The sequence below is a fragment of the Haliaeetus albicilla genome, chromosome 7, assembly GCF_947461875.1.
Source record: "Haliaeetus albicilla chromosome 7, bHalAlb1.1, whole genome shotgun sequence".
NCBI lineage: Eukaryota > Metazoa > Chordata > Aves > Accipitriformes > Accipitridae > Haliaeetus > Haliaeetus albicilla.
This window is the reverse complement of record NC_091489.1, coordinates 512,674-536,918: the sequence shown is the minus strand read 5'-3', so window position 1 is coordinate 536,918 and position 24,245 is coordinate 512,674. Positions and strand designations below refer to the sequence as shown.

The following is a 24,245-nucleotide window of genomic DNA, read 5'->3' as shown; positions in this document are numbered from 1 at the left end:
TAGGTTGCCTAACATATTTTGCAAGTGTTGCCTGCCAAAAGGTGCATTGCACCAAATGGGACACAAGGCTCAGCAGTGACAGTGCCCCAAGTGGCTCTGAGCAAAAGGCACTCTCAGCTGCTTTCCCTCCCCGGGGGAAGTCAAAACGCGGGTCTTGAGCATTCAGTACAGAAAGTTGCCTGCTTCCTCTAAAGCAGGGGCACAATAATCTGTTGGTTGGAGGCAAAAAACTAATTCCTGTTGAGAAATATGGTGAAAAGCTTTCAGAAGAAAGGGTATTGGCGAGGGGAGCAGCTTGCTCCAGGTGACAGCTATGGCCACCCAGCACTCCTTTACCTGCAGTCACAAGCACAAGGAACTTTTCTTTCTGTTCCTCCACATAAAAGCTGGGCAACATGCACACATATAAGAAGGCCAAAAAACCCTACAGGGCTTACAAAACATGACACAGTGCTACACAAGCTCCTTTCCTTGGGGAGGCTGGAAGGAAACAAGCGTGTGACAGTTACTCATCACATTGCTTAAGGCAAGACTGGGAGGCACAGAGATGCTGCAGCAATACGCATCGCAAAGCTACAGAATGAGGAACTGACTGACAACAGTTTCCTGGCCTATATAATGCAGGAGTCAGACCAGGTGAGGACGTGAGCTATGCTACTGTGATTCCAGGACAGCCTCATCGCCTTGGCTCTGGGGTGTTGTCTGGTATTTGATGATAAGATGAGGGGGGACCTGAATTCTCATTTGACCAGCTGAATGTGCCAAGGACACACCTTCAGCCTGGCTTGCACATGGCCCCTGCCCGCCCTGAGGGTGCATCCTGAAGTACCACTGGGTACCTGTATGGCACCATGCCTTGCACCACGTCTCTGTTCGTTACTCATCCCGACTTCATGCACAGCACCAATATTTATATGTGAAAAATGACTGTGATTTCAGCAAAAACAAACTGCCCCCTCAGTCCATTAATAAATCCTGTTTCACTGCCAAAACATTCTAATTTCCACTTCTTCAGACTTGCTTCGTCTTCATTGTCTCTATTTTTGCTGCATTTTGTCACAGCCAGCTTGTCTCTGACAAATGAAAGTTTGCCATTACGGTAAATCTTTCTGCAGTGTGGCCAGCAAAATACGAGCAGTAGAGAAGCCTCTCCTTTTTCAATAATTCTGCTAATTAAAATCACTGCCTGTACTTTCTAGATGCACTGCCTGTACTTGGGGAGGAATGGAAAGCAGAAATCGCTGCCCTCTTTGCAGGAGGCTGCGCAGCCAGGCCTGGGGCGGTGCAGCCTCTACGACAGACGGGTCTCTTGCCCTCGCCGATGTAACCTGGCGGTGGGCGTCGGAGCTACGGGATTCTTAAAGCTCGCGCAGAGCTGGCTAAAACGCGGGGTGTTCCCATTCCTGCCAAATTCCTCAGGGGAACAAGCCCCGTTCCCTCAGCAGCGCCAGGCCTGGAAGACCCCGGTGGGCAGGGGGCATCCCCCGCGCAGGGCAGGAACCCGTCCTTGCGGGTCGTTCTCTCCCGCCCGCGCTCCTCGGCAGCCCGCTGCCGGAGGGCGGCTGCTGGGGGGCGCCGGCCGGGTGCGGGCGGAGGCCCGGGCCCTCTGGGCCGCGATGCGGTGGGAGGCGCCGGGCGGGGGCCGGGGGGGTGGGGGGCAGCGGGCGGCGGGGCAGGGGCCGGGCCGGGGAGGGGGTGCCGCGGCCGGGCGGGGGCAGCCCGCGGCGGGGCCGTCGCCCGGTCCCGGCAGAAGCCCCGCGCCGGCCCCCACGCCGCGTCCGCGGGATTCGCGACGAGCCGTGGCTGCCGCCGGGGGGACGCGCCGGGGGGACGCACCGAGGGGGGCGGCGGGGGGGCGGCTCCCGGGGCCGCGGCCGGCGGGAGGCGGCCGGGGGCGGCCGTGGCGGCGCGGCCCTGCCCAGCGCCGGCTCCGCTCCGCGCCTGGTTGGTGCCGTCGGGGCCGGGGGCGCGGCCAGGCCGGGGCCGTCCCGGTAAAGCGGCGGCGCGGGCGGCGCGGCCCCGCACCATGGAGGGGCACCTGGCGCGCTGCAAGATCGTGGTGGTGGGGGACACGCAGTGCGGCAAGACGGCGCTGCTGCACGTCTTCGCCAAGGACTGCTACCCCGAGGTGCGGCGGGCGGCGGGCGGGGGCGGCCGGGCCGGGCCGGGCCGGGCCGGGCTGGGCTGGGCTCACCTCTGCTCTCCCCTCCGTCCCCCCAGAGCTACGTGCCCACCGTCTTCGAGAACTACACGGCCAGCTTCGAGATCGACAAGCAGCGCACCGAGCTCAACATGTGGGACACCTCAGGTGGGCCGGGGGGCTGCGCGGGGGGCGGCGGCGGCGGGATCGTCGCTCCGGTCGAGGGCCTCCCCTTCCCCGGGGCTGCCGCGCCGGAACCGGGGCCGGGGCCGGGGCCGGGGCCGGGGCTGGGGCTGGAGCGGCGGCCCCGCGCCCTGCGGCTGCGCCCCGCGGTCCAGCAGCCTGCGAGCTCCCGGCGGGGTCCCGGGCCGGGGCCGGGCAGCCCCGCCGCCGCTCCGGGGTGACTGCCCGGTATCGCCGCGCCGGGCGTTCCGGTCTCTTCTCCTGCAGCCCGCGGTGCGGGCTCCCAGCTCCGGCTCTGGTGCCGCCTTCGCGTGGCAGCGGCGCCATCCGTGCCCGGGTAGGGACGCGGCCGAGCATCGAGCGGACCAGCGCCGGGCTGCGAGGTGAGGCCGGGGAGGAGCGGGGAAGAGGCGAGGCGCGGGTCGGGGAGGGAGACCTCACCTTGGAGAGGAATGCGCTGAGGGAATGCGCTGTCCTTTCATCGCTCTCTGCGAGAGCGCGTCCGGGGTCCTTTGGGGTTTTTTTGGTTTGGTTTTGCCTCTTTGTGTCCTCAGCTGTGATTCTGCATGAAGCTGTAGGCACCCCTGTCGCAGCCCACCGAGACCCTTCCCAAACTTCATGCTGTCTTTCTGTGGAGGCGCAAATTGCAAGTGACATGCTTGATGCAGAGCTAATCAAAATATTGGCATTCAGCAAAGTTCATGTGCACCTTTTAATTTACCTCTGACAGCCTTTTTGGACCGCTGTGTACACATGGTGCAGCTGAATGCTGTGCTCTGTCGGTGTACGTACATCACAGGCTTGCTGATGCTCTTTCCCCATAATTTCTGGAGTCCTTATGGCAGATGAAGTCCTCTTGATGTCCAAGAGCAATAGTAAATTAAAACATGACCTAGGAGGAAGACCTAGGACTTTCTTTGCTCTTGTACGCTCTGATTCCTTGCTGTAATTTTACATCCATCAAATTACAGCTGTAGCATCAGCACAGCTCTACCTACAGTAGTGGCTTTACTGAGTCTTGGACTAGCTCTAATGTGTAAAATATGTTTATCGAGTCCGCTCTGGAGCTTCCTGACCCAGGAGACGTTGCTTTTGCTGCTTTTTGTTCCCTGAGACAAAAAGGGGTCTTTTGCTTTGCCCGCACGATGTGTGCTGTGATGTGAGCCACAAGGATGCTGGCTGTTAGGGCAGCTCTTGGTGCTGGAGCTGTGAATGAAGCGTTGGCTCTCAGCAGCTGACTGGGAGCTGTGCTTGAAGGACAGAATGGGAGCTACACCGTGGAAGTCACTGCACGGTGGATGGTGCCAGGCTGATGTGTCTGCGTGAAGTCCCTCAGAAGTGGTAACGGCGAAGCCATCCTGGTCGACCCGGGGGCCTTCCCTGCAGAGGTTTCCCTGGAGCTGCTCCAGCAGGGTGAGTCCAGATCGAGGTGTACTGGGAGTGAGGGGTTGGCCAACCTCTCCTGTCACCTGGGTGTGCTTGTGCGTACACCCGCAGCTTGGTCACCCCTGTGGCTGTGGGGGTTTCCAAACCGTGGACTTCTGCAGCCTGCAAAAAGGGACTGGGTGGAGTATCTTTGTTAGGCACTGAACGGCTTTGCTCTGAGAGTCTGTATTTGACATGAGAAACTTCACCTTTTGAGGGTGCGGGAGCACATTTGATGCATTGTTGGCTTTTTAGGAATTCTCCAGAATGTTTGGCTTCGATCTTACAAACGTTAAAAGAAAAGGACATGATAAAAAGTCTTTAAAGCTGTGTGTATATATCTGATGCCTGCATCTGATGCTGTCATGCGTTAATTTTTTATCCTTTTCAACCAAAGATATAAGTTTGTCTAATGTTTATAGTCAAGAGGAAATGGACTTCAATTCTTTCTCCCTTCTCCTTATGAAAAATATAGGACCTTTTTAACAGCTTTGATGTAGATAGAGTTCGCTAGATAGTTTTCCAGATAAATTCCCTTCTGTTGCAGCTTTGATTTGAAATACACAGGAGCTAGTTCTTCAACAAACAGTCCTGCAAAGCAATACACACCAATTTTCCCTAGTAATCAAACTGATATTTTTAGCTGTAGACTGCAAGTTGCTGTTGAGTTTCCACTACCCTTCAGAGACACTTGTAAACAGGAGCTTTGGTAAAAGAAGTTTTGCACAATAGTGAATTGAACCAGCTGAGCTGAAGGGATTGAGAGTGGCTAATTGCCCTCCTCATGCAGAATGACAGGCACTGGGGTGCACTTTCCCTTGTCTCTGTGCTACCTCCTGTCTGTTTTAAGCAGCTTCGCGCGCAGGGACTTATTGTTCATGATAAATTCCATCCCAGCAAGAGTAGGAAGGGAGGTGCTGAGAAACTGCTCCCGTCCTCCTGTCAAGATCACCCTTTATATTTTAAACACTCGCCATCTCTTAGATAAGTAATGGGAACTGAAGGTCTCCTTCAGAAATTAGAAAAGAGACCTGAACAGAGATGACTATTGATTTTTTTTATTATTATTATTTTTCTTTTTTAGTTCCCCCCCGCCCCATAGTTAGTTGTGAAAGTGGTTGGAGACTCTGGAAGCTGCGCAGGGTGAGCTGAGCATCTTTCAGCAATGGGTGTTGGGGCAAGAGCAGTCTGCCTGGAAAACTCCCTTTATTGCGACTCAGTGTGGCCACAGCCTACCTGGCTGCTCACAAGTCCCATCGATAATCTCTGTACAAACTGGGATGTTGCCTGCTCCCCGGGGCTTGTAGTACTGGCTGATATAAGTGCGTTGGAAAATGCAGCCTTTCAGACTGAATTTGCCCCTTCTGCTAAGTGGCGAATGCAGGCTATGGCATTAGCAGCTGGCAGGCAGGCAGTAATTCTAGTTAGAGAAATATTGCCATAGGATGGACAGAAGTGATGGAAAACCGAAAGGCTCCCAAATTGTATTGGGACCTCTGATTTCCTTTAAATGTCTTTTAACCCTTTGTCCGTTGATTAGTTTCTCCGAGGCTGGAGGATGACTCTCCAGAGTTTCCAGCACTGAAAATCTGTCATGAGGATGAAATCTGTGCCGCTCAGACAGGGCAAATGTGAGGACTCTGCACCGTCTGAAGTGCCTCAGATCTAGGAACCTACTGGGGAGAAAAGTGAACCAAGTTTGAGCTTGACCCCTTGCCTGTTATCTGCAGGTGCTGGTTGCATTTCATGCTTGTTTCTTTTTAAGTTAGTCCCAGCTCTGGGCACACTGTGAGAATGAAATTGCTTCAGGTGTCATTTTATAGCACAGGAGGGATGTCCAGTCCCTCCCGTCCCCCTGAAAGCCTGTGCTAACATGCTGTTTTCTAAAGCCTCCATTAAAACACAGTTTGACATTGTTGTGTGTGAGGGAAGAGGTGTGGAGCCTGCCTGCCGTACTGGGTGGACAGGGCTCTGACTCCAGCAAGCTGCCGTGGTCTGGCACCTCTGCTCGTGAGCCTTACGGAGGACACGGTGCTTTGCTGCTCTTCGTGCTCCCATTCTGGCAAATTCTTTTTTTGCTGTCTGTTGGCTGAATGTGCTCGGCACAGAAACAACTCCTCTGCATGGCAGCGGTATCTTGTGGCGGGAGGAAACTCCTGTTCGACGGGATGCCTGATGGCTTGGGAGTGCTGTTCCCAAAGGGCTGGGTGCCTCCCAGACCCGCAGTGCCGGTGCCCCAGACCCGTCAGGAAGAGCTTTCTTCCTTGCGGCCAGGTGGAGGAAAGACAGATGGTTTTGTGATCACTAGCAACAAAGAGTAGGCGGGTTTCATTTCCATGCTTCAGAGGTGTGAAAGGGAGTCAGTTACCACCAGGTATGCACTAGGCAGGTAGGTTTCCCTCAGCGATGCGATAGCTGTGTTGCCCATGGGATCAGGGAGTGTCCATGGGTCTGTCCTGCTCTGGGAGGTGTTGCGCCTCAGTGCATTCCTGTGGTGACTCGGGCATTGCCAGTGGACTTGCTGCCCACACCTCCGGACTGGCCCAACGTTGCCGCCTGCCACACTGGCAACCCCACAGAGCCCCTTTCCCTGGGCTGGGTACCAGCAGGAGGAAAGAAGGGCTCAGGCAATGCTGCTGCCCAATGCCTCAGCAAGGCCAGGGTGCTACAGCATCAGTGCTGGCAGGCCTGAGGCTTTGCCCTGTACCTAAGTGGGGTTTTTGTTTTGTTTCCAAAAATAATGGGGAGGAAGCTACTCTGTGCATGGCAGCCTGGGCTCAGTTCCTTGCTTTTGGTTCACACTCCCTTTATGCTGGGAGGCTCTGTCAGCCTTCTGTGTCTGTGGCCTCTAAGTGCAGGCAGGCAGAGCAGTGATGTGACCTGAGGCCATTTATCTGCATGGTGCATCTTTTGCTGATGCAGAACCCGGTGCAGAGTAGAGCTGCCTGTTTCTGGTACAGGCATCTGTGCCAGCGGCCCAAGGGGGAGGCCCAGGCCTGGCACTGTGCCTTGCACATGATCATTGCCATCTTGGAACGCTGCTGGAGAGGACTTTTCTGTCCTTTGTGGCCCAGGAAGATGCACTGCTGCTGAGAGCTGCAGTATCTACCACAGCCTGCAATGTTGCATAGATCAGTGCCCACAGGTTCAGCAGTGCCACTTTGTCCCCCTCCATGCTGCAGCTCACAACAGGGGAGTTGCACAGCTGCCAGTCCTTTGCCGGGGCTTCTGTCTCTTAGGCAGATGTGCTTTCAAGACAAGAATAACATTGTAAGTTGAAAATCCCCCTCCGCCTCCCTCTTTGCCTGTGCTCAGCAAACAGTCTGCCTTGGTATGGCCTGTGTGGGAACCTACAGGCTGTGGTAACAGATCCTTCTTTAGGGGAGCTACTGAGGAATGTTGATGAGATTAGAGAGCTGAAAGAGGCCGAGTTTAGTGATGGCATCTCCATGGATGCTGAGGCTGTCTGTGCCTGGATTCCCAGCATGCGGCTCCAGGATTACCATGGCTGCCTCTTCCAAAGTGCAAAAGCAAGTTCTGTCTTGGGAAGAGTTCAATGCCGCTTGTACTCTGAGGCAGAGAAAAACCGTGGAGCTGCCCTTTCCATACCAAAATAGCTCCTCTCATGCTCCCTGTTGAGGCTGGGAGCCTGAAACCAGCATACTTGTGTTCTGCCTCTGCGCAAATACAAAGTTAAGCCTAAAAATATGTGCAGCTGGGTCACATTCTCAGGCACGTCAGTAACCAGTCGGACAGAACTTTAAAGAGTTGCAGCAGAAACAGCAGCAGAAATGCTTATGCTAGAGTAGGTGGAGGATGGACATCCCATGCCATGCCATGCCAGTCCCTGTGAGGATTGTCTCACTGGGCTGGGCATGGTGTGGGGATGCTGCGATGCTGTGTGACTCAGGGATGGAGGTTGATTCTCTTGCACTTCCCCGCAGCATGGGCAGCATGTCCTGTGGCAGCATCTGTCCTTTCACCCCTACAGACCTGGGAGGCTTAGCCTCTGTGGGGTTGTGGGGTGTCCTGGCAGTCACGGGGGGTGCTGAGTAGGAATGGTGCCATTAGCAACAACCAGCTGACCCTGTTGGCTGCTGCGACCTTGCAGGCAAGGAAGGGCTTTCTGTGGGGTGGGTTTGTTCCCAGCTCTGATGCAGACCCCTTTCCCACAGCACGGAGGTGATTCGCTCTCTCCTGTGGGCAAGGACAGCACCACTGTGCACTCCCTGTTTCTTCTTCAGTCTGGCTGCTCTGTGGCACCCGTGGCACCTCCCGATGCTGCTTTAATGCCGATGTAATGCATGTTTAGGGCAAGCAGAAGCTCCTTATTGAGGCGGTCACATAAACAGACCTGCAGAAACTCCCTGGAGCAGGGCAGTCACACCCCGTCCTCTGCCTGTGATGGCTTGCCTTTCTAATAGCCCTCACCGAGCGTGGTGCCAAGGATGCCCCTTTTGCCCCACCAAACAGTGCTAGTGTGCTTTGAGACAGCTGATGTGGGACAACAGGAGGCTTTGTGGGAGGGAGAGCTCTGAAGGAGCCGGTTGTCACGCACCCTGGGTCCCATGCGTGCAGTGAGGACATGGATGCAGCTTTCTTTTTCCCCAGATTCTGAAGATAAAATCTCCACTCGATTAAACTTCACAAGTGTACAGGCCCAGCCTTCCCTGTGGGGAGAAACCTTATCTGGTAGCCAGGCAGTCAGGGAGGGATCTGCTGCTTATGCACAGCAAACCTGAAATGTGTAACATTGCGTAAAGATAATTGTGTTCGTTCAGCCCTCGGACATGTTCCCCAAAGCCAGAGCATGCACTGGCTGTGCTGTGGGAACCTGTTGCCACTCCTAGTCCTTGTTGTATGCCATAGAAAGGATGACAGGCAGGTTGTGGCAATGCCAACTCCCCTTGTGACACGGCAAGAGTGCCAGGAAGGGACTTCTGGCTCCCATTTGTCTCCCTTGTCAGCTGCCACAGGCGTGATTTCCAGCATGCTTGTGAGAAGTCTGGACGAGCTACTCGGGCTGCCTCTGCAGCCTCAGCCCTCCTACCCCAGACACTCAGTGATGCTCCCCCCGAGATGCCAGCAGGGACTTCTGCAAGAAGCTTCCAGAGCTGCCTCCCGATTGCCAGAGTGATGTTTGCATCTGAGCAAGCTCCTCTGAACCTCTGTGAGCTGCATGTGTGAGACAGGGCACAGGATCCAGGTAAGGCAGAAGCACCTTGTGCCTGCTTGAGCTGGGGGTTCCTCTGCTGGTAAATCCAGCAGAACAGCCTCCTCCTGAGTGACAGGTTTCCAGTAATAAAGATCTGGAGAGGGGCCCAGAAATGCCACCTCAGCCTGTGCAAATACCATTCCCTTCATCCTGATCATGTCGGTCCTGAAGGTATGCCAGCTGGGCTGTTCAGTAATTTACTCATTTTTGTACGTGTATCGTAAGAATTAGGAGCAGAGGTTAATTGTCCAAGCTGAGTAGCTGTTGTTTCTGTCATGCGCTTTCCAGACGATTGCTTGTTCCATGTCACGGAACAGTTTCCTCCTTTCCTACGCTTTGGGGGTTTGCAGTGGTGTTGCACAAGCAAGAGAAATGTCATGGTCCAGCCACAAGAGAAGCTTGTAAAAGTCCTGGGGCTGGTGGCTGTACCTCATTCAGTGTCCCTTGGAGGGCTGGACTAGGGGTAGTTGCAGTTGTGACCTGCAGTTCCCTCTGCTGCTTTCTGTCTCCCTCCAGCTTTGGTGGGATGCTTCATCTCTCCTTGTTTTGCCCACTTTCTCTCTGGCAGGCAGAGCTTTGTGTCATTTCAAGACAACTCTCTGCCCCTGACCTTGCTGCCCGTCAAGGTGAGGGAGGTGGGGCCCTTCCCATCCTGAGGCTCTGTACCCTTACTTCTGAAGAACAAATTGTGACCTTTGCTTGGGTAAAACCTTTCTGAGGCCTTGCCTGGAAGGATGGCGGGATCTCCTTTCGTGGCAAAGCCTGCCATTGGAGGGATTTCTGTGAGAAGTCGTAGGGGATGTACTGGTAAAAGCTCTGCCCCTTGGGCTGTGATGGGGATGGCCACTCGGAGAGAAACCGCAGCCAGCTTTGCCTGGCTGTGGTGTTGCTGCGGGCAGAGCCACTGCACAGGCACCTTGGTGCTGGCAGGGGTAGCAGTACATGTTTATCAGCTTGGCATTTCGCATGCAGACAGACAGGTCTTTGCTGCGGAGTGCAACTTGGCATGATGGCGGCTCTGTTTGACTCTATTTCACCAGTCTGCTTTGCTCTTAGTGCCACTCACTTTAATGTCTAATGTCACTAATTGCTGCTTCTTTTGTAATTGTGACCCCAGAGTTGTCAGGTCTGGGCTTCAGATCGTGGTACTGCCAGACCCCGTTGTTACCAGTATCTCTGAGTCTGTCACCAGTGCTTTAATTCCTGTCTCTGCCACTTGTCACTCTTCTGGGCTGGACTCTAATGAGCACTGTATTAGTGTCAGAAACATGTTTTTTGTATCAGTGGGATCTGCATTGTCCTGCCCTTCCAGACAGTAATCAGCCAGGCAGGGTCAGGGATCCTTAACCTGTCTTTGAGCTCTGGCTGAGCAGGGACCTGCAGGGTGCTCAGGAATATTGCTGCAGTTTATCAATCTTCAAACAAAAAAATCCTCTGATTTTCTTTCAGGAGAGAGGGTCTGATTTCACACTGGGAAGATGAAGTTAGTCTCTGAACTCCTGATGGTTCAGATCATTGTCTCCCTGACGTGCAGCTTTTGCAGTCTGGGAGGCTGCAGTGGCTCATTTCCTGGTCTTCTGTTTATAAAGCCCATCAACACTAATGATACAGGGAATGAGGAGGGCATTTGCATATTCTGGTCTGTTGTATGCCAGGCACACTGTGCTGCTCTTCAAACATTGCCTTCTGCCTTCATAAAGGCAGCTAAAATCTTCAGGGCAGGGACCTGCGTCTGCAGAGTTTACCATGCTTGTGGTTCCTCCTGAGTGAGAGATCATCTCTGAGAAGCCCTTTGTTGTGGAGATGACTGTTCCAGGGCTCTGGGAGGCCCGTCTCCCTGGCTCCTGCCTTGCAGGAGATATCTTGGGGGACCTTGCAAGCAAGGATGCACCTGCAGAAACCCCAGGGAGACTGCTGCTGGAGCCATGTCGTGGGCCATGCAGGAGGTGGATGGAGGCGGCTGTGGGCACGGCAGCTGCCAGTGAACACGAGCGACATGTCAGCATGGGTGGCTTCATCCTCGCAAACAGAGATCTGAGCCCGTTGTGTGCACAGTCAGGGAGCTCCTGTGCCGGGTCCAGGACCTGCCTGGTCCCACAGGTGCTGGCTGGGCCGTTGTATGGTCAAGCTAAGAGTTGAGTAAGAGGAGCACAGAAGACAAATTTCCTTCCTAGTCTGTCTCCAGTAGGATAAAGGGACTGGGCATGACCTTTGGGGCTGTTTAACTGCTGCTCTCCAGTATTCCCCGAGGCTGAATTCCTCTTCACCCGCCACCGTAAACTCTGCCATTGTTTCTCTGGGCCGATTTCCCCTTTTCTAGCAGTGGGAAATATTTCAGGGTGACTCCGTGCCCTCTTGTTGCATCTGCAGAGGAAGTGGCAGCTCTGGAGCGTCCTGCATGTCCCAGAAAACCAGCCGAGATTTTTGCGGGCTCACCATGGGGACTGGCCTCGCCTCTCTGTACTGGGGTGTCTGGGAGAGCTGCCACTTCTGGCCTTTCATTCACGGCCAGGTTTTCAACCCAGCATTTTTATGCTTTCCCCTTGGTGGGCCCTGGGAGGAGACAATAGCCGGGCTGGTCCAGGGGATGCGTGCCTTTCTCATGCAAATGGCTGCCTGCACGGGGAGAGCCCCTTCAAAGCCTCAGCCCGGAGCTCAGCCTCGCCGGCGGAGCTGGGTGAGGGGCTGGAGGAGGGGTGGGGGGCACCCAGCCGGCCCGGCTGTTGCAGTCCCCTTGCCCAGCAGCAGCTCTCTGCACCGCTGCAGTCCGACCCAGGAGCAGCTGGGTGGGTTGTTCCCGCCCGGCACGGCTGTGAATGGTGCAGAGATTTCGTGTTCGGTCTGAAAGGTGTGGTATAAATAAAATATATTATTATTAACACCTTCATCATCATCTGCCCTGGCAGAAGAACGACTAACCATGAAAGCCGTTGCATTCACTGGCACCTCATGTAATATTAACCGGGTCACGTGGGGAAGGCATGCAGTGATTGAATGTGAGCATCCTGCTCCCACGCCAGACCTCTGCTGCAGCTGCGCGGAGGAATCCCTGCCCGGCCTGGGGAGGTGAGAAGGGGGCTCAGAGCCATGCCTCTGCATGCAGTGCCTTTGCCTCTAGTAAGCAGTCACTCAGATAAATTGCTCTGCAACAAAAAGCCACTTGGATCTGTGAATGCAGCTCCAGAAAGCCCTGCTTAACCTCAGGAAACGCAGAGCATGTGTGCTGGTACACAGCAGCCCCGAAGGGTTTGAGCCCCCATCTTGGGAACTGCTGGAGGGCCACGCAGCTGGTGAAGCTCAGTGAAGGGGGATTTGGACCTGTGGGAGCAGAGGGGATAGTCTCCTCGTGTCTGATGCTGGCTGAGAGGTGGTACAAGCTTCTTGCCATGCATGGGGAGAGGATGCTGAGACAGCTGCACCTTGGTCCTGCTTTGACAGCTTTGTTCTGTGGACAACAGCTTGGCTGAACTGGCGGTGGGATTTGTCTAGCGAAGAAGACATCCTCTGTAGTCTCTGAAGGCTGCTGCTTGTCTGGCACTGCTGTACGGGGAGGTAACCTGAAGCTCTTTGGGCTTATGGATGCAGCACTCCAGAAAGCTGGGATGAATTTCTGCTTCATTCTGTGAAGGATGTTCTTGGCTGTCCCTGCAGAAAGCAGCATGCGCTGCAGCGTTGCTGGCTCTATGGGGAGAGTTTACAGTAAGCCCTCTGAGACAAGTGCTGAAAAAATTTAGGTCTTGGCAGTGCTCATCTCTGTTTCAAGCCAGAGCTGGCTGGGGTTGCAGGAGCCCCTTGCAGAGCAGATCGTGGCTCTGCATGCATATTTTCTTTCCTGGTTTGTAATGTGCTATTGTTGGATGGAGGGTGCCCATGTGAGGATGCTCATTATCTCTCAGAACAGCTAATAAGGAACAAATGAAGATTAACACTATGTTGGTATAGATGAAACAGCATATTTCAGTCCCCTGCCCGAGAGTGGCATCTCTGAGTCACAGTGCCAGGCATTTTGAGGGGCTGCTAGCTGATAAGAAAGAGGAGCTACTCATCGCTGTATCCACCCCTGCATTTCAGGCAACCGTATGGCTTTTATTTTTAAGCTGGTTTTTGGCTAGCTCCAATTTTCTCTCTTTAGTCATGAACAGATGCACGTAGGTCCTGTTTCTTGCAAACCTGGGTGCCAAGTGGGAGAATGACTCATGCAGTGAAGGAAGGCTGAATCTGCAGACACACAAGCCTTGGGTGCATATGTGTGTGTGTGTGTGTGTGTGTGTGTTCGGAAGTGCCAGACTGTGGGTCTCTGGGGTGTCTTGCTGGAGTATCTGAAAGGTGTCGAGTGCTCAGAATTGATAAAACTGAAGACCTGGAGTTGAGGGAACTGAGGCTTCTGTGTTTTGGTTGGTTTTTTTTAATTGTCATACTCAATGACAAAGTAATAGATGCAAAAACTAGAAGAATAATCACCCAAACAGAATTTCCTGATTCAGTAGAGACATCTCCAAAGAAACCTGGAGATTAGCTGAGTTTGGAGCACAGCAGCTCTCCTGCCCTGCTGGGCAGTGCTGACCATTGGTCTCCATTTGTCTCCTGGGGTAGGGCAGAGGCTTCTGCAGCTGAGGCTGTGAGCACTGGCTGTTACCCACTGCCAGAGCAGCTGGTGAGCGGAACTACCAGTGAAGGTGCCAGGGGCTGCTCCTGCGCTTTGGAGTTGGAGCAGAAAGTTAATGAATACGAAAGCAATTTTGATCTCATTAAGAAAATGAGGTTCTTGACTTAGCGCATCCCTTCTCTCAGCTCCTCCCGCCAGCACAAGGGTCTTTCCTCCTGTGGTCCCAGGTGGTGAGACTACGATTCCTGGCACTGGGGTGGGGATGGTGGTGGTTCTGCAGGATATCCAAGGGGCCATGCTCCACTGCGCACTGCCGCTGCAGGCTCTCGCTGAGGATCTGGCTGGCTGCTGAGAGGAGCAGCAGGTTGCTATGATACAGTTTGCTGTGGCAATGTCTGTGATGAATGGAGCCAAAACCACCTCTACAAAAGGAGCATTCCTGGGCTGGGAGGGGGCAGATTTATCTGCAGTGTTTATGTAAAGCTGAGGACCGGCAGGGAGAGGATGTGTGTGGGAACGCTTTCCTCCAGCATGTGCTGGGGGCCCCTGTCTGGAGGCAGATACCCTTATGTGCATGAGGGAGAGGACACGGCTTGGATAAAGGACCCAGCAAATCCAAGCATGCAGACCAGTGCTGGAGCTCACATCCCATCCAGTACACCCACACCAGGCACGAGGCTGAAAATTCAGTTCAAAGGGGAGCTCAGCGCTACTAAGCTCAGTGCCGCCTTCGAATGCGGCCTCATCCTCAGCGGGAACTGGGTCACCTTGCTGTGCTGCAGGAGCATGGGAGGGAGCAGTTCACTGGTGCCAGCTCTGCCAGTCATGAACTGAAGCAGCTTGAGCCTGAAGTGAGGTCAGAAATCTCTACGCCTGGGATGCAGGGCTGCCCTGGCTCACTGTACCTCCCTGTGCACCAGCCTGCATCCCCTGTCCCCAGAGCTGGCCAAGGCACCACAGGGACTGGCTCCTTTCCATGCAGGGAACATGACTTTACCTCTAGGAAGAGGGCTGGGCTCTGCAGAGATCAGGGTCTGTTTCTGCTGTGCTGGATCCCAACTGCTTCTCTTCCTGGTGACTTTGCAGGGACAGAGACCCAGGCTGCGGCTTCTCTCACTGATGGGAGCAGGGGTGCAGGTGCCTTTGCTCCTGCGGGCTGGCAGTAGCGTGGCTGTCTGTAGAAGCTGGAGATATCTGTAGCGGATTTTGCTGAGAATCCAAATGCACATCGAATCCCAGGGTGCCTGCCTGGGAGACTCCGTGAGAGCAGCGGGGGCTGCGCAGGCACGGCTGGGGCTGCGCTGGTTGGAGCGTGCCCTGAGCTCTGTGCTGTGGAGGTCCCAGTGGGGGCTACCACTGGTATCTCGCTGTGAGCTGGCGTCAAGGGGAGAGTGGGTGGCCAGTCTCCGGAGCCGGGCAGGGTTTGGGAAGTCAACACATCTCAGCCCTCAGCCTGCCCTGTATGGGCTCTGGGTGAAGGAAGGAGCAGTCACAGCCAGGTCTGCTCTCCTGGCTGAGCCTTGCAGAGGGATCTGGGGTGTTGGCAAAACACCTGGCCTGCAGAGCTGTGCTGGAGGGGCCATACCCGCTCTGCGCTGTACATCAGTTGTGAGCCCCCGTGCAGACAAGAGCCAGTGTCAGAGCCCTGAGGAGAATCAGCCTATTCTCCTCTCATGCTTATCCCAGGCAGATTCCCATCCTCCCGGAAACATAAGCCACCATCATCCATAATTCATCAGGTGCTGAACTTCATCAAGGAGCCACCTGACACCCGGGCTGGGTGCTCCACCCTCCTCCCAGGGTGGGAAAGTGCCGGGTCCGGGAGTCCCGAGGGGCCACGGCAGGAAGCGCGTCCGGTTTCTTCGGCCTCAGGGTGGGCGATCCTTCTTTCGGAGGAGGCAGATTCAACAAGGACTCTGGTGTCTCCGCTTCCCCGTTTCATAAATAAACATCTGCTTCTCATGCCTCCAGGAAGTTTCAGCCATTGTAAAGCCAAATATAAAACCCAAACAGGGTTTTTAAGTAGCAATGAGCTGATTGCTCCATTACTGTTTACTGAGGTATCTACGATCACACACCGAACGCACTTAAAAACATTGTGGGACAATAACTTTAATGCCTGAAATTTGCATCGAAGGTGTGTGCATGTGCATGCGTGTGCGTGCGTGGCAGAAGCTGTGCAGGATTCAGGCTGGGCTCTCTGCCTGCTCACTGAGAAATCCTGCAGAATACAGACTCATCCCCTCCAATTTATGGCTTGTTCACCAAATCCTGTCACATCTTTTATGTACCAAAAAGAATCTGTCTGACTTTTTCCAGTACAAATCCAGAGCAAAAGGCAATTCTTTTTTTTGCCTGTCTTAAATTCTCACAAGCTGTGTGAGCCACCTCTCCTATATAAAGATAGCAAGAGAGGATAAAAAAACAGCAGCAGCATTCCCTGTCTTCTCTCAGCCACACCTTTCCACCGTTAGTGGTACGGCAACTGCATGACAAGTAATAGGATACATACGCAAGTGGTGCAAAGAGGCATGTGCTGCTCTACAGTATCACAGCCCTTCCAAGCTCCCTTTTCTGCAGCGAGCCAGCATGCCCTGGCAGCACAGCTCCACCGCCTCTTACATGCCAGATGCTTACTAGGGAGGGAGAGGGATGCAAAAGTTGCATTTATTTCCACTCTGCAAAGGGATACATGTAAGAGCACATGGACAAAAACCTCTGACTTCCACGCCTAAACGAAGGGACCAAATCCTCTGCAAACCAAACTCTGCTGAACCTAATGGTGTCTGGTCACTGGTCAAAAGCTTGGGTCAACATCCTTTGTCTCTGACAGAGCAGTTTGCATCATGTGGCAAGGTCTCAATTTCTTATTGGAATTAAAGATCTCTTTGCCTGGCAGAGAGGGCTGGGGGTCCTAGTCTGCCTGTTTGAGTAATAAGCAGTCAGTGGGATGAGACTTCCTGCTCACCAGTCTCCTCCTGCTCCTCTCTGCAGGCTCAGCGTATTATGATAACGTCCGTCCCTTGGCCTACCCGGACTCGGACGCTGTGCTCATCTGCTTTGACATCAGCCGCCCGGAGACCCTGGACAGTGTGCTCAAGAAGGTGAGTGCCCGGTGTGCCTTCTGGCTGGCAAGATGGGTCCTCTGCAGCAGCACGTGGAGCCGCCCTGGGGTCTCTGCTCCTTGGGCTAAAAGCTCTGGCCCTGTGGCCAAGCCTTGGCTGGAGTCTGTGTGCTCAGATGAGAATGGTGACTGCTGCTGATCCCTACATGGTCTGTGCAGAAAGCAAGATATTTCCATTTGAAAGGAGCCCAATGAATGGTGTAGCCCGTGGTAGCTTGCAGCATGTGTGTGGGGGTCTGTGTGTATGCACACATACAAATGTGGGGACAGAGAGAAATGTAGGGCATTTGTTCTGTTTTTCATGAAGACCTTGGAAAGTGTTGTGCGTCTCGTTAGCGTAACCACCAGGGAGTGTGCTGTGGATTGCTTGCAGCAGTTGAGAAGTGGCCCCTGGTGCCTGTTTCCATGCAAGTAGAGAGCTCAGTTTTTTGGCTGTCCCCTCAGTTCAGCATCTGCACAGTAAGAAAGACAGCAATCAGTTCCCTATAGCTTGACAACAAGAATAATGAGCTGTTGCACTGAATTTCAAGCCTCTGAATGAATAAAATGAGATGGCACAATGCCACTGGACTGGATAGCATGCAGGGCCCTGAACACCGTCTGCCCTGGCAGAGCTGACTGGCCATGCTCTGCGTTAGCAGCCAAGAGTTTTCTACCTGTGGGTTAGCGCCTTTCAGCTAAACAGATATTTCCAGCTGGCAGGTCTGGCAGGTCCCAGAGAGCCCCACAGGGCTGGGGATCTGCTGTGGAGCACCGCTGGCTGGTGTCCCAGCAGGTCCCTGCCTGCCACGCTCTGGGCTAGTAGGTGGCACCCAGGGAGAGGTCCCCATGCAAGGCTTTCCTCTGAGATGGCATCAAGTCCAGCAACTAAGGATGCTGCTCAGGGGAGAGGGTAAATTGCCTCCTAGCCACTTGCATCCCTTGGTCCTGGCCATACCCTGCTTCCTTCCATGAAATTCAGGCAGCTGTGTTTTCAGTGAGCTCTCACCGCTGTGCAGCAAAGCTGCAGAGAGCTCACTGGCGGCTGCATCCTGTCCCAGAGGCGAGTCTTGGCTGGCGTCTCATTTGTGAAGCTCTCTGAGACACCGAGGCGTGAAAAGCACTACAGAATAGTGATTCCTGTAGCTGTTCTCCCCAGTGAGCCCCAGGCTGCAGGGGCTGGACTGGCCACTGTCTGAACAAGTCACATTGTACTGACTGCCCTCTTGGCCTCTCCACATTTTGCCAAATGTTGTGCTGAAGCAAGTGCCTCTTACTCAGCTGCTGGGAGGGCTGAGAAGTGGGTCTGTGTCTCAGAAGTGTCCTGGTGAGGGGACAAAGACCCTTCACATAACTCGGTCAATGGCTCAGTGTTCGTTTCTAAAGCAGGTCCCGGGTACCAAGCGTGCTGGGTGGAGGGAGGCGTGTTTCATGTGGACTGAAAGAATTCACTGCTCAGCTTGGGAGTCAGCAGAATAATAATGCAAGCAAATCACTTATACCTTAATAAGATGCAAACCCATCAATAATTAGCTGGGGTTGGGATTTATTTATGTCTCTCTGCATACTCTTCATGTGAATCCACACTGCTCAGTGCGCGGTCTTCCCTGTGCAGCCTCACAGATGCTTTGAGTACTGTTAAGCAATGTCTTTTTGATATGGTGACTTAAAATAAACCCTAAATCACAGGGGATTTCTTAAGTGCCTCTGAGTACATGCCTTGTTTCCTTTGGTGCAGGCTTGCAGCCTATGGAGGTGAGGAAAATTCCTAAGACACCATGAAGTTGAAATGGGTTTCAGCTTTTGATATCAGGCAAATAAGGAAACTAACACTCCCTATTCAAGCCTCAGGCAAAAATGCTAATTCAGCAGAGGAAATCTTTATTATTGCTGCCCTTCTGATGCCTGGGCTGCTGGTACAGCATGTACAGTTGAAGGGAAGGAGCCATCTGAGAGAATGCAAACAAGCAGCTCTTCATTTCATACAAAGCAGGTTTTAGTGGGGTGGTGCCTTCATTCTGACAAGTCTTGATAGCGCAGCAAATCTTAGGCTCTTTAAGGTGTCAGTCATGTAAGAAGAGGGTTGCACCTCTGTCCATAGATCAGGGAGCCTTATGTCATTACAGCCAGCCATGACCTCTGCTTGGTAAGAAGAGACCTATAGCTCAATCCCTTCGGGGATTTTCATCCTTCAGGTAAATTAGGGTGCTTGAATTCCAGCTCCAAAAGAACTGCATCATCTTCCTCTTGTGGCTATGCTAGCCCTTGATGCTGTGTGGCTGTGACACCAGAAATCTCCCAGATGCTGTGCAGCCCGGCGTGCTGCCCAGCTGCTGGGGATGTGTGTGAGTCCTGGTGGACAAATGTCCCTGGCGGCAGGGAAGGGGAGTTCATGGTGAAGATACTTGAGCCCATCTCCTGGTGGAAAATAAGATTTTTCCATATTTTGCAGTTGCTTTGGTCTGATATTGGTTGAATGAAACTTGGGTCATTCTTGGCACTTCCTTTCCCCACCAGGTTATAAACACTGGGTTGTGGGCTTGGCTTTCTTTCCCCTTCTAATTGCCTAGGATATATGCTTAACCATCAGTTAGCATAGCAGGAAATTGCTAATTCCAAGTGACATCTTTAGCCAGGGGTAATCTCTATTTATCATCTGCCAGCTACTTCAGAAACACTAGATAAGTAACCAAGGTGTTGACACACTGATGGGGCTGTACAAATTTCCCCTGGGTGAGGTCACAGGTGATTGTTTTATTTACTGCTGTGGACACTTAGCTGCACACTGGGCATTCATTTTTGGAGTTCTGAAAGGGATCGTTAGTGCCAAGGAAGTGGATGTTTGCCCTGGCCTTCTTCCATTGCTTCAATTCTTTATTTCCCTGGCTGTAGCTACACTCTGAATGTCTTAATGTCTTTAACATGTGGCTCCCAATAATAAACAAATAATGAGTGTGTTGTGAAAAGACCTCCCCGCCAACCGTGGTTCAAAAGGTCCAGCAAGGTTGACCTTTGGAGTCTCAGATCTATGCACCAGACTGTGTGGTCATTATTTTTCCACATTCATACTCACGAGTGGTCTCCCGTGACCTAGCACAGGGAACTGCAGCTTAGATTTAATGGGTTTGCAGGGCATATCTGGAACAAGCGAGCGTAAAGTTATCCGAGAGGCACTCTGACCATTCCCGTCCTTGCCTCTGGCAGTCATTAAAGTGCCCTGATGAGGCTAATCAGTCTCTGAACAGCTGTGACCCCCGTTTGGAAAAGCCACACACACCAGAGTGCATGATCTTGGCCTCTGAAGTCTGCTTTCCAAACCCAATCCCATCAGAGCCTCATGTTACATTCCGAACACCAAAAGCTTGCTGTCCCTGTGTTTCCCGTCTTCAGCACAGTCTCCAGAGCCACTCCTGGCCTGCGTCCTCACTGAGAGCCCCCGTCGATCATGTTGACCACCATTGCCTGTGCCCCTTCCCCTCTTCCTGAAATCTGGGGCATGCAGTCTGCAGTGGGGCCAAAACCAGCCTCAGTGCTGGTGCCAGGCACCACAGGTCTGAGGCAAGAGACCTAAAAGCAGCATTGCAGTGGCTACCAGTAGCAGTCCTGCTGCCCTGACTGGTCCAGTTCTGGGTCCTGTACAGAGATGAGCCATGCCGGGATGGCTTGGCAGCGTGTGATGATGGTCAGGAGGTGCTGGGACCCCGGGCTGCCACAGTCATCATTCCTCTGTGGGAGAGGGAAGTGCCATTTGCTGGTGGGATCAGGAGAAGCTACAGACCAGACTCATGGGCTCTGCTGTGGCGATGAGGCACGGAGGATTTTGGCTGGATGATGCTGTCTGGTAGGAACTGATGGCATGAGTCTCCTGGCCTGTCCTTCCCTCCAGGGCTGGGGAATCTTGGACGGGGCTCTTGGCCTGGTTGGAGAGGGGCTGGGAGCAACAAGCTGAGACCCTGTGATTTCCTTTGTTGTTCCAACCTTGACCCTTTCGCAGACTGCCCGCTGTCAAAATTAACTGACGTGGAGGTGCCATCGGGCCTCTTGCAGTGTCTTGTACACCAGCAGCCCCTGACCATCTTCTCCTTCTTGTCTCCTCTGCAGTGGCAAGGGGAAACTCAGGAGTTCTGCCCCAACGCGAAGATTGTGCTGGTTGGCTGCAAGCTGGACATGCGGACAGACTTAAACACGCTCCGGGAGCTTTCCAAGCAGCGCCTTATCCCTGTGACGCACGAGCAGGTGTGTTTCAGCAACTGTCCCCATAGGGCTCAGGGAGGTGAGGCGGGCACTTTTCTGCAGGACCTACTAGTACAAGGAAGCTCAGCAGCAGATGACCCACTGTGCCCAGGTCTTGGTCTGAAGCTGGTTTGATCTTGGCTCATGGACTCTGAGCTGCTCCTGCTTACAGCACTCTTTTTCCCCAGCTTTGGCAGACCTTAACTTATTCCCGATGCTCTGTTGAACAGCCTCCTGGTTAGTAGCTGAAAAGTCTTTCCTCAAAGGTGGCGGACATGCCTGATTTGACAAGTTGGACTGGCTGAAGGGGAATGTTGTGCTTCTGCATCTCCTAGTTCAGTGCAGCTTCTGCTCCGAGTGACTCTTCTGGTCAGGTTCTGTGTTGGGACAACACTGCTGGGGGGGGGGCAAGCCACAGCTTGGGGGTCTGAGGGTCTGCTGCCAGGCTGCTGCGGCCACCAGTGGACACAGCAGTGTCTCCAGGCTGGCCCAAAGACCCAGACTCTGTGGTGCAGTGCAGGGGTGGCTGCGCTCTGGGTTGCTCTGTGCCTTGCTCCGTATTGTGCAGAGCAGGTCCCAGATGACTGTCCTGGTGAGAGGAGTTGTCCAGGCCCTCAGCTGCAGGGGTGGCACCGTGTTAGTGAGAAGGTGCAAGTGATTCAGGGTCCGGTGCCCGGTAGCACTGTCTGCTTGGGAGGCCATGCTCATGTGTGGTGCTCTCACAGATACTTGCACTTTATTTACTTAGAACTGATGAGTAAACACTATGAGAGAGCCACTCTTGGCTGTGCCACGGTGCTCTGACAGGGCTGCCAGCACAGGCAGGGCTGACGGTTATGTGAAAGGATGCTCCCTGCAGAGCGCTGGTGTTTTAACCTTCTTCCCTCTTCCTCCCACTCTCTCTGGACTGCAGGGCAGTGCGCTGGCACGGCAGATTGGCGCAGTGGCCTATGCAGAGTGCTCCTCCAAGGTCTCGGAGAACAGTGTACGGGATGTGTTTCATGTGACCACACTTGCCTCCGTCAACAGGGTGCACAAGAACTTGAAGCGCAGCAACTCCAAACGGGGACTGAAGCGGGCATCACAGATGCCTGGCAGGACGGACTTACTGAATGACACAGAGATCAGGAAAGACCGAGCCAAGAGCTGCTCCATCATGTGAAAAACAGGCTGTAAATAATGTGTGTGTGTTGTCCATTTTGTACAGTAACTGGCTGAGACAAGGGCATGGTGCTGGCTGCAGGAGCCAGCCCTCCTTTCCAAAGCCTTTCGCTCAGTCTTTAGGGCTGAGCAAAGGTCCCAGCTGCAAACTGGGGTGTCGAGTCGCCCCCCACCGTGGAGACTTCTGGGTTGGCTGCTGCTGTGCGGATTGCTTGGGGTGAAGGAACCACTTGGCAGAGGAGTATTCAGGTGCTGGAAGGTCTGTGACTGGGTGAAACAAAGTAAAAGGGAGCAATCCTGTGTGTGTCACCCTCCTGTACCCATGGCCCAGCCTCTGTGCCTGTGTGCAGCTATACAGAACACACAGTGTGGGGCAGTGGGCTCTGTGGGACCTGGGCTGGAAGGTGGGAGGTGGGTGGAGTTGCTAGCAGCAGAGTGCAATCAGGAGAAGGTATTCTTCCAGTCTTCCTTTAGAAGAGAAATGATGTTTGAGGTGGTGCTGCCTTTAGCTAGGCTGGACAGCAAGTTGCCATGGAAGGTGCAGGTCTGGGCCAGAGCTGGGAGGGAAGGCACCCTGGGAAGGAACCTTAACCTGTTGAGACATCATGGTAGTTCACCTCCTGTGAAGAAAATAGATAGGTGGCTCCTTACATGGTATTTTAGATACTTGAACTCCATTTGAAATGCAGCAGAGTAGATCTGGCTCCAAGGGAGAGGTCTATGCCAGTAGATGCATCCTGAGAATTGTGGTTTCCTTCAGCAAGCAAATGCCACTCGGGAGCTTGTGTCCCAGCTGCTGACAGCCTGGTTACTCATCAGACTGCTCCCTGCCATGGGCAGCTGTGCTTCCGAGGCACATAGCTTCCGAAAAAGCAGACTGCAATAACTATCCATATCCTGCTCTCCACCCATTTCCAGCTGCAGATTGTGTTGCATGGTGCTGTGTTTGTCTGGTACAGATAACCAAAAAGATTATATGCGTATCTGCACCCTGTCTCCACTGTGGCAGTGGGAGGGAAGGTGCTCCCGGCCCCTCTTGCCCTGCTGTACAGCCTCCTCCCAACACCTCTCATTGCTTCTGCCGCTGCCCTCTCTAAATGCCTTTGACTACAGTGCTAGCCTTGACTTAATGTCACAGACACTTTAAGGAAAAAAGAATCTGCTCCATTGCCAGATCCAGCTGTGTCAGTGGGCTACAGAAAACAAATAAACATCATTGGAAATGCATAGTGCTTGACTCTGTTCATGTGTCATTGAGTCTCTCTCACATCATCATTGAGTGCTGATGCCTCAAACCAGGCATCCTCTCAAAATGTCTTACTGCCTAACTTCTATTTGTGTCCTAATGTATCTCTCTAGCTCTTGAAATACACTCACACATACACTTGAGTGAAAAACGCAGAGGACTTTTAGTTGCATGTATTCATTTTGGAGCTGAAACACTTGCCTTGAATAACCTCTCACTCCATCCTGAATCCTTTAACACTGTGGAGCATCTGCAGGTTGTCTATGCCTGATCTACCAGTCCAAGCTGACACGAGCTGCCCTTGCCCTCATTTTATCAATAGCTGCAAATGAAGATAGCTTTTGACTTAATATTTTGTGTCCACTCTCCCACCCAGGTCTTAGACTTCAGCTGCATCATGAAGGCTATTCGGGGACTTGGAGCAGCTGAATTACCAGCACAAGGAAAGCTCAAGCAATGACTGAATGCTGTTGTGCTGGGTGCAGGTTGCAAGAGCATGAAAATGCCCATCTGCAGCCTGGGAGGAAAGAAACTGAGCAAGGCACCATGCCAAGAACAGCCTTCAGCATCACGATGCTTTTCTCTTACTCTGCAGGGTCCCCAGAGCCTTTGCGAACATCAGTGAGCAAAACCATGTCCCTGCTTGAACAGTAGCAATCAGTGGCTCACAAGTGTCACTACCAAGTCCTCGTAACTTGTGTGCATTTGTTCTCATCATCCTTGTGTAATATAATCACTGTGTCTTCCTTCTTTCCACGTAAGCATAGCAGTATTTGGCAAGCACATCTCCCTTTTTCTGTCATCTAGCGTCTTTTAGGCTTTTGAATTTAATCCGGCAGTCTCTACAAATGCAGTTTCTGGTCCACTGATTAGTTTAAAGTCCCAGTGGCTCTATATTAACTTGTTAGTTCACCCTATAAGCAAATCTCCAGT

General features: G+C 53.3%; 1 protein-coding gene across 2 annotated transcripts; it reads left to right on the top strand.

Moving 5' to 3' along the window:
- Positions 1-1,895: 1,895 nt before the first annotated feature.
- RND2 (Rho family GTPase 2) lies at positions 1,896-23,289 on the top strand. Of its 2 annotated transcripts, XM_069786238.1 has the most exons (6): positions 1,896-2,128; positions 2,221-2,308; positions 16,564-16,673; positions 20,774-20,908; positions 21,094-21,142; positions 21,819-23,289. In XM_069786238.1, the coding sequence occupies exons 1-6, from the start codon at positions 2,027-2,029 to the stop codon at positions 22,019-22,021; spliced, it is 687 nt and encodes a 228-aa protein (XP_069642339.1). In that variant the 5' UTR covers positions 1,896-2,026; the 3' UTR covers positions 22,022-23,289. The 2 variants fall into 2 exon arrangements, with proteins under 2 accessions (XP_069642339.1, XP_069642341.1); XM_069786240.1 differs by lacking the exon at positions 21,094-21,142 and having other exon boundaries at positions 1,912-2,128.
- Positions 23,290-24,245: the final 956 nt, after the last annotated feature.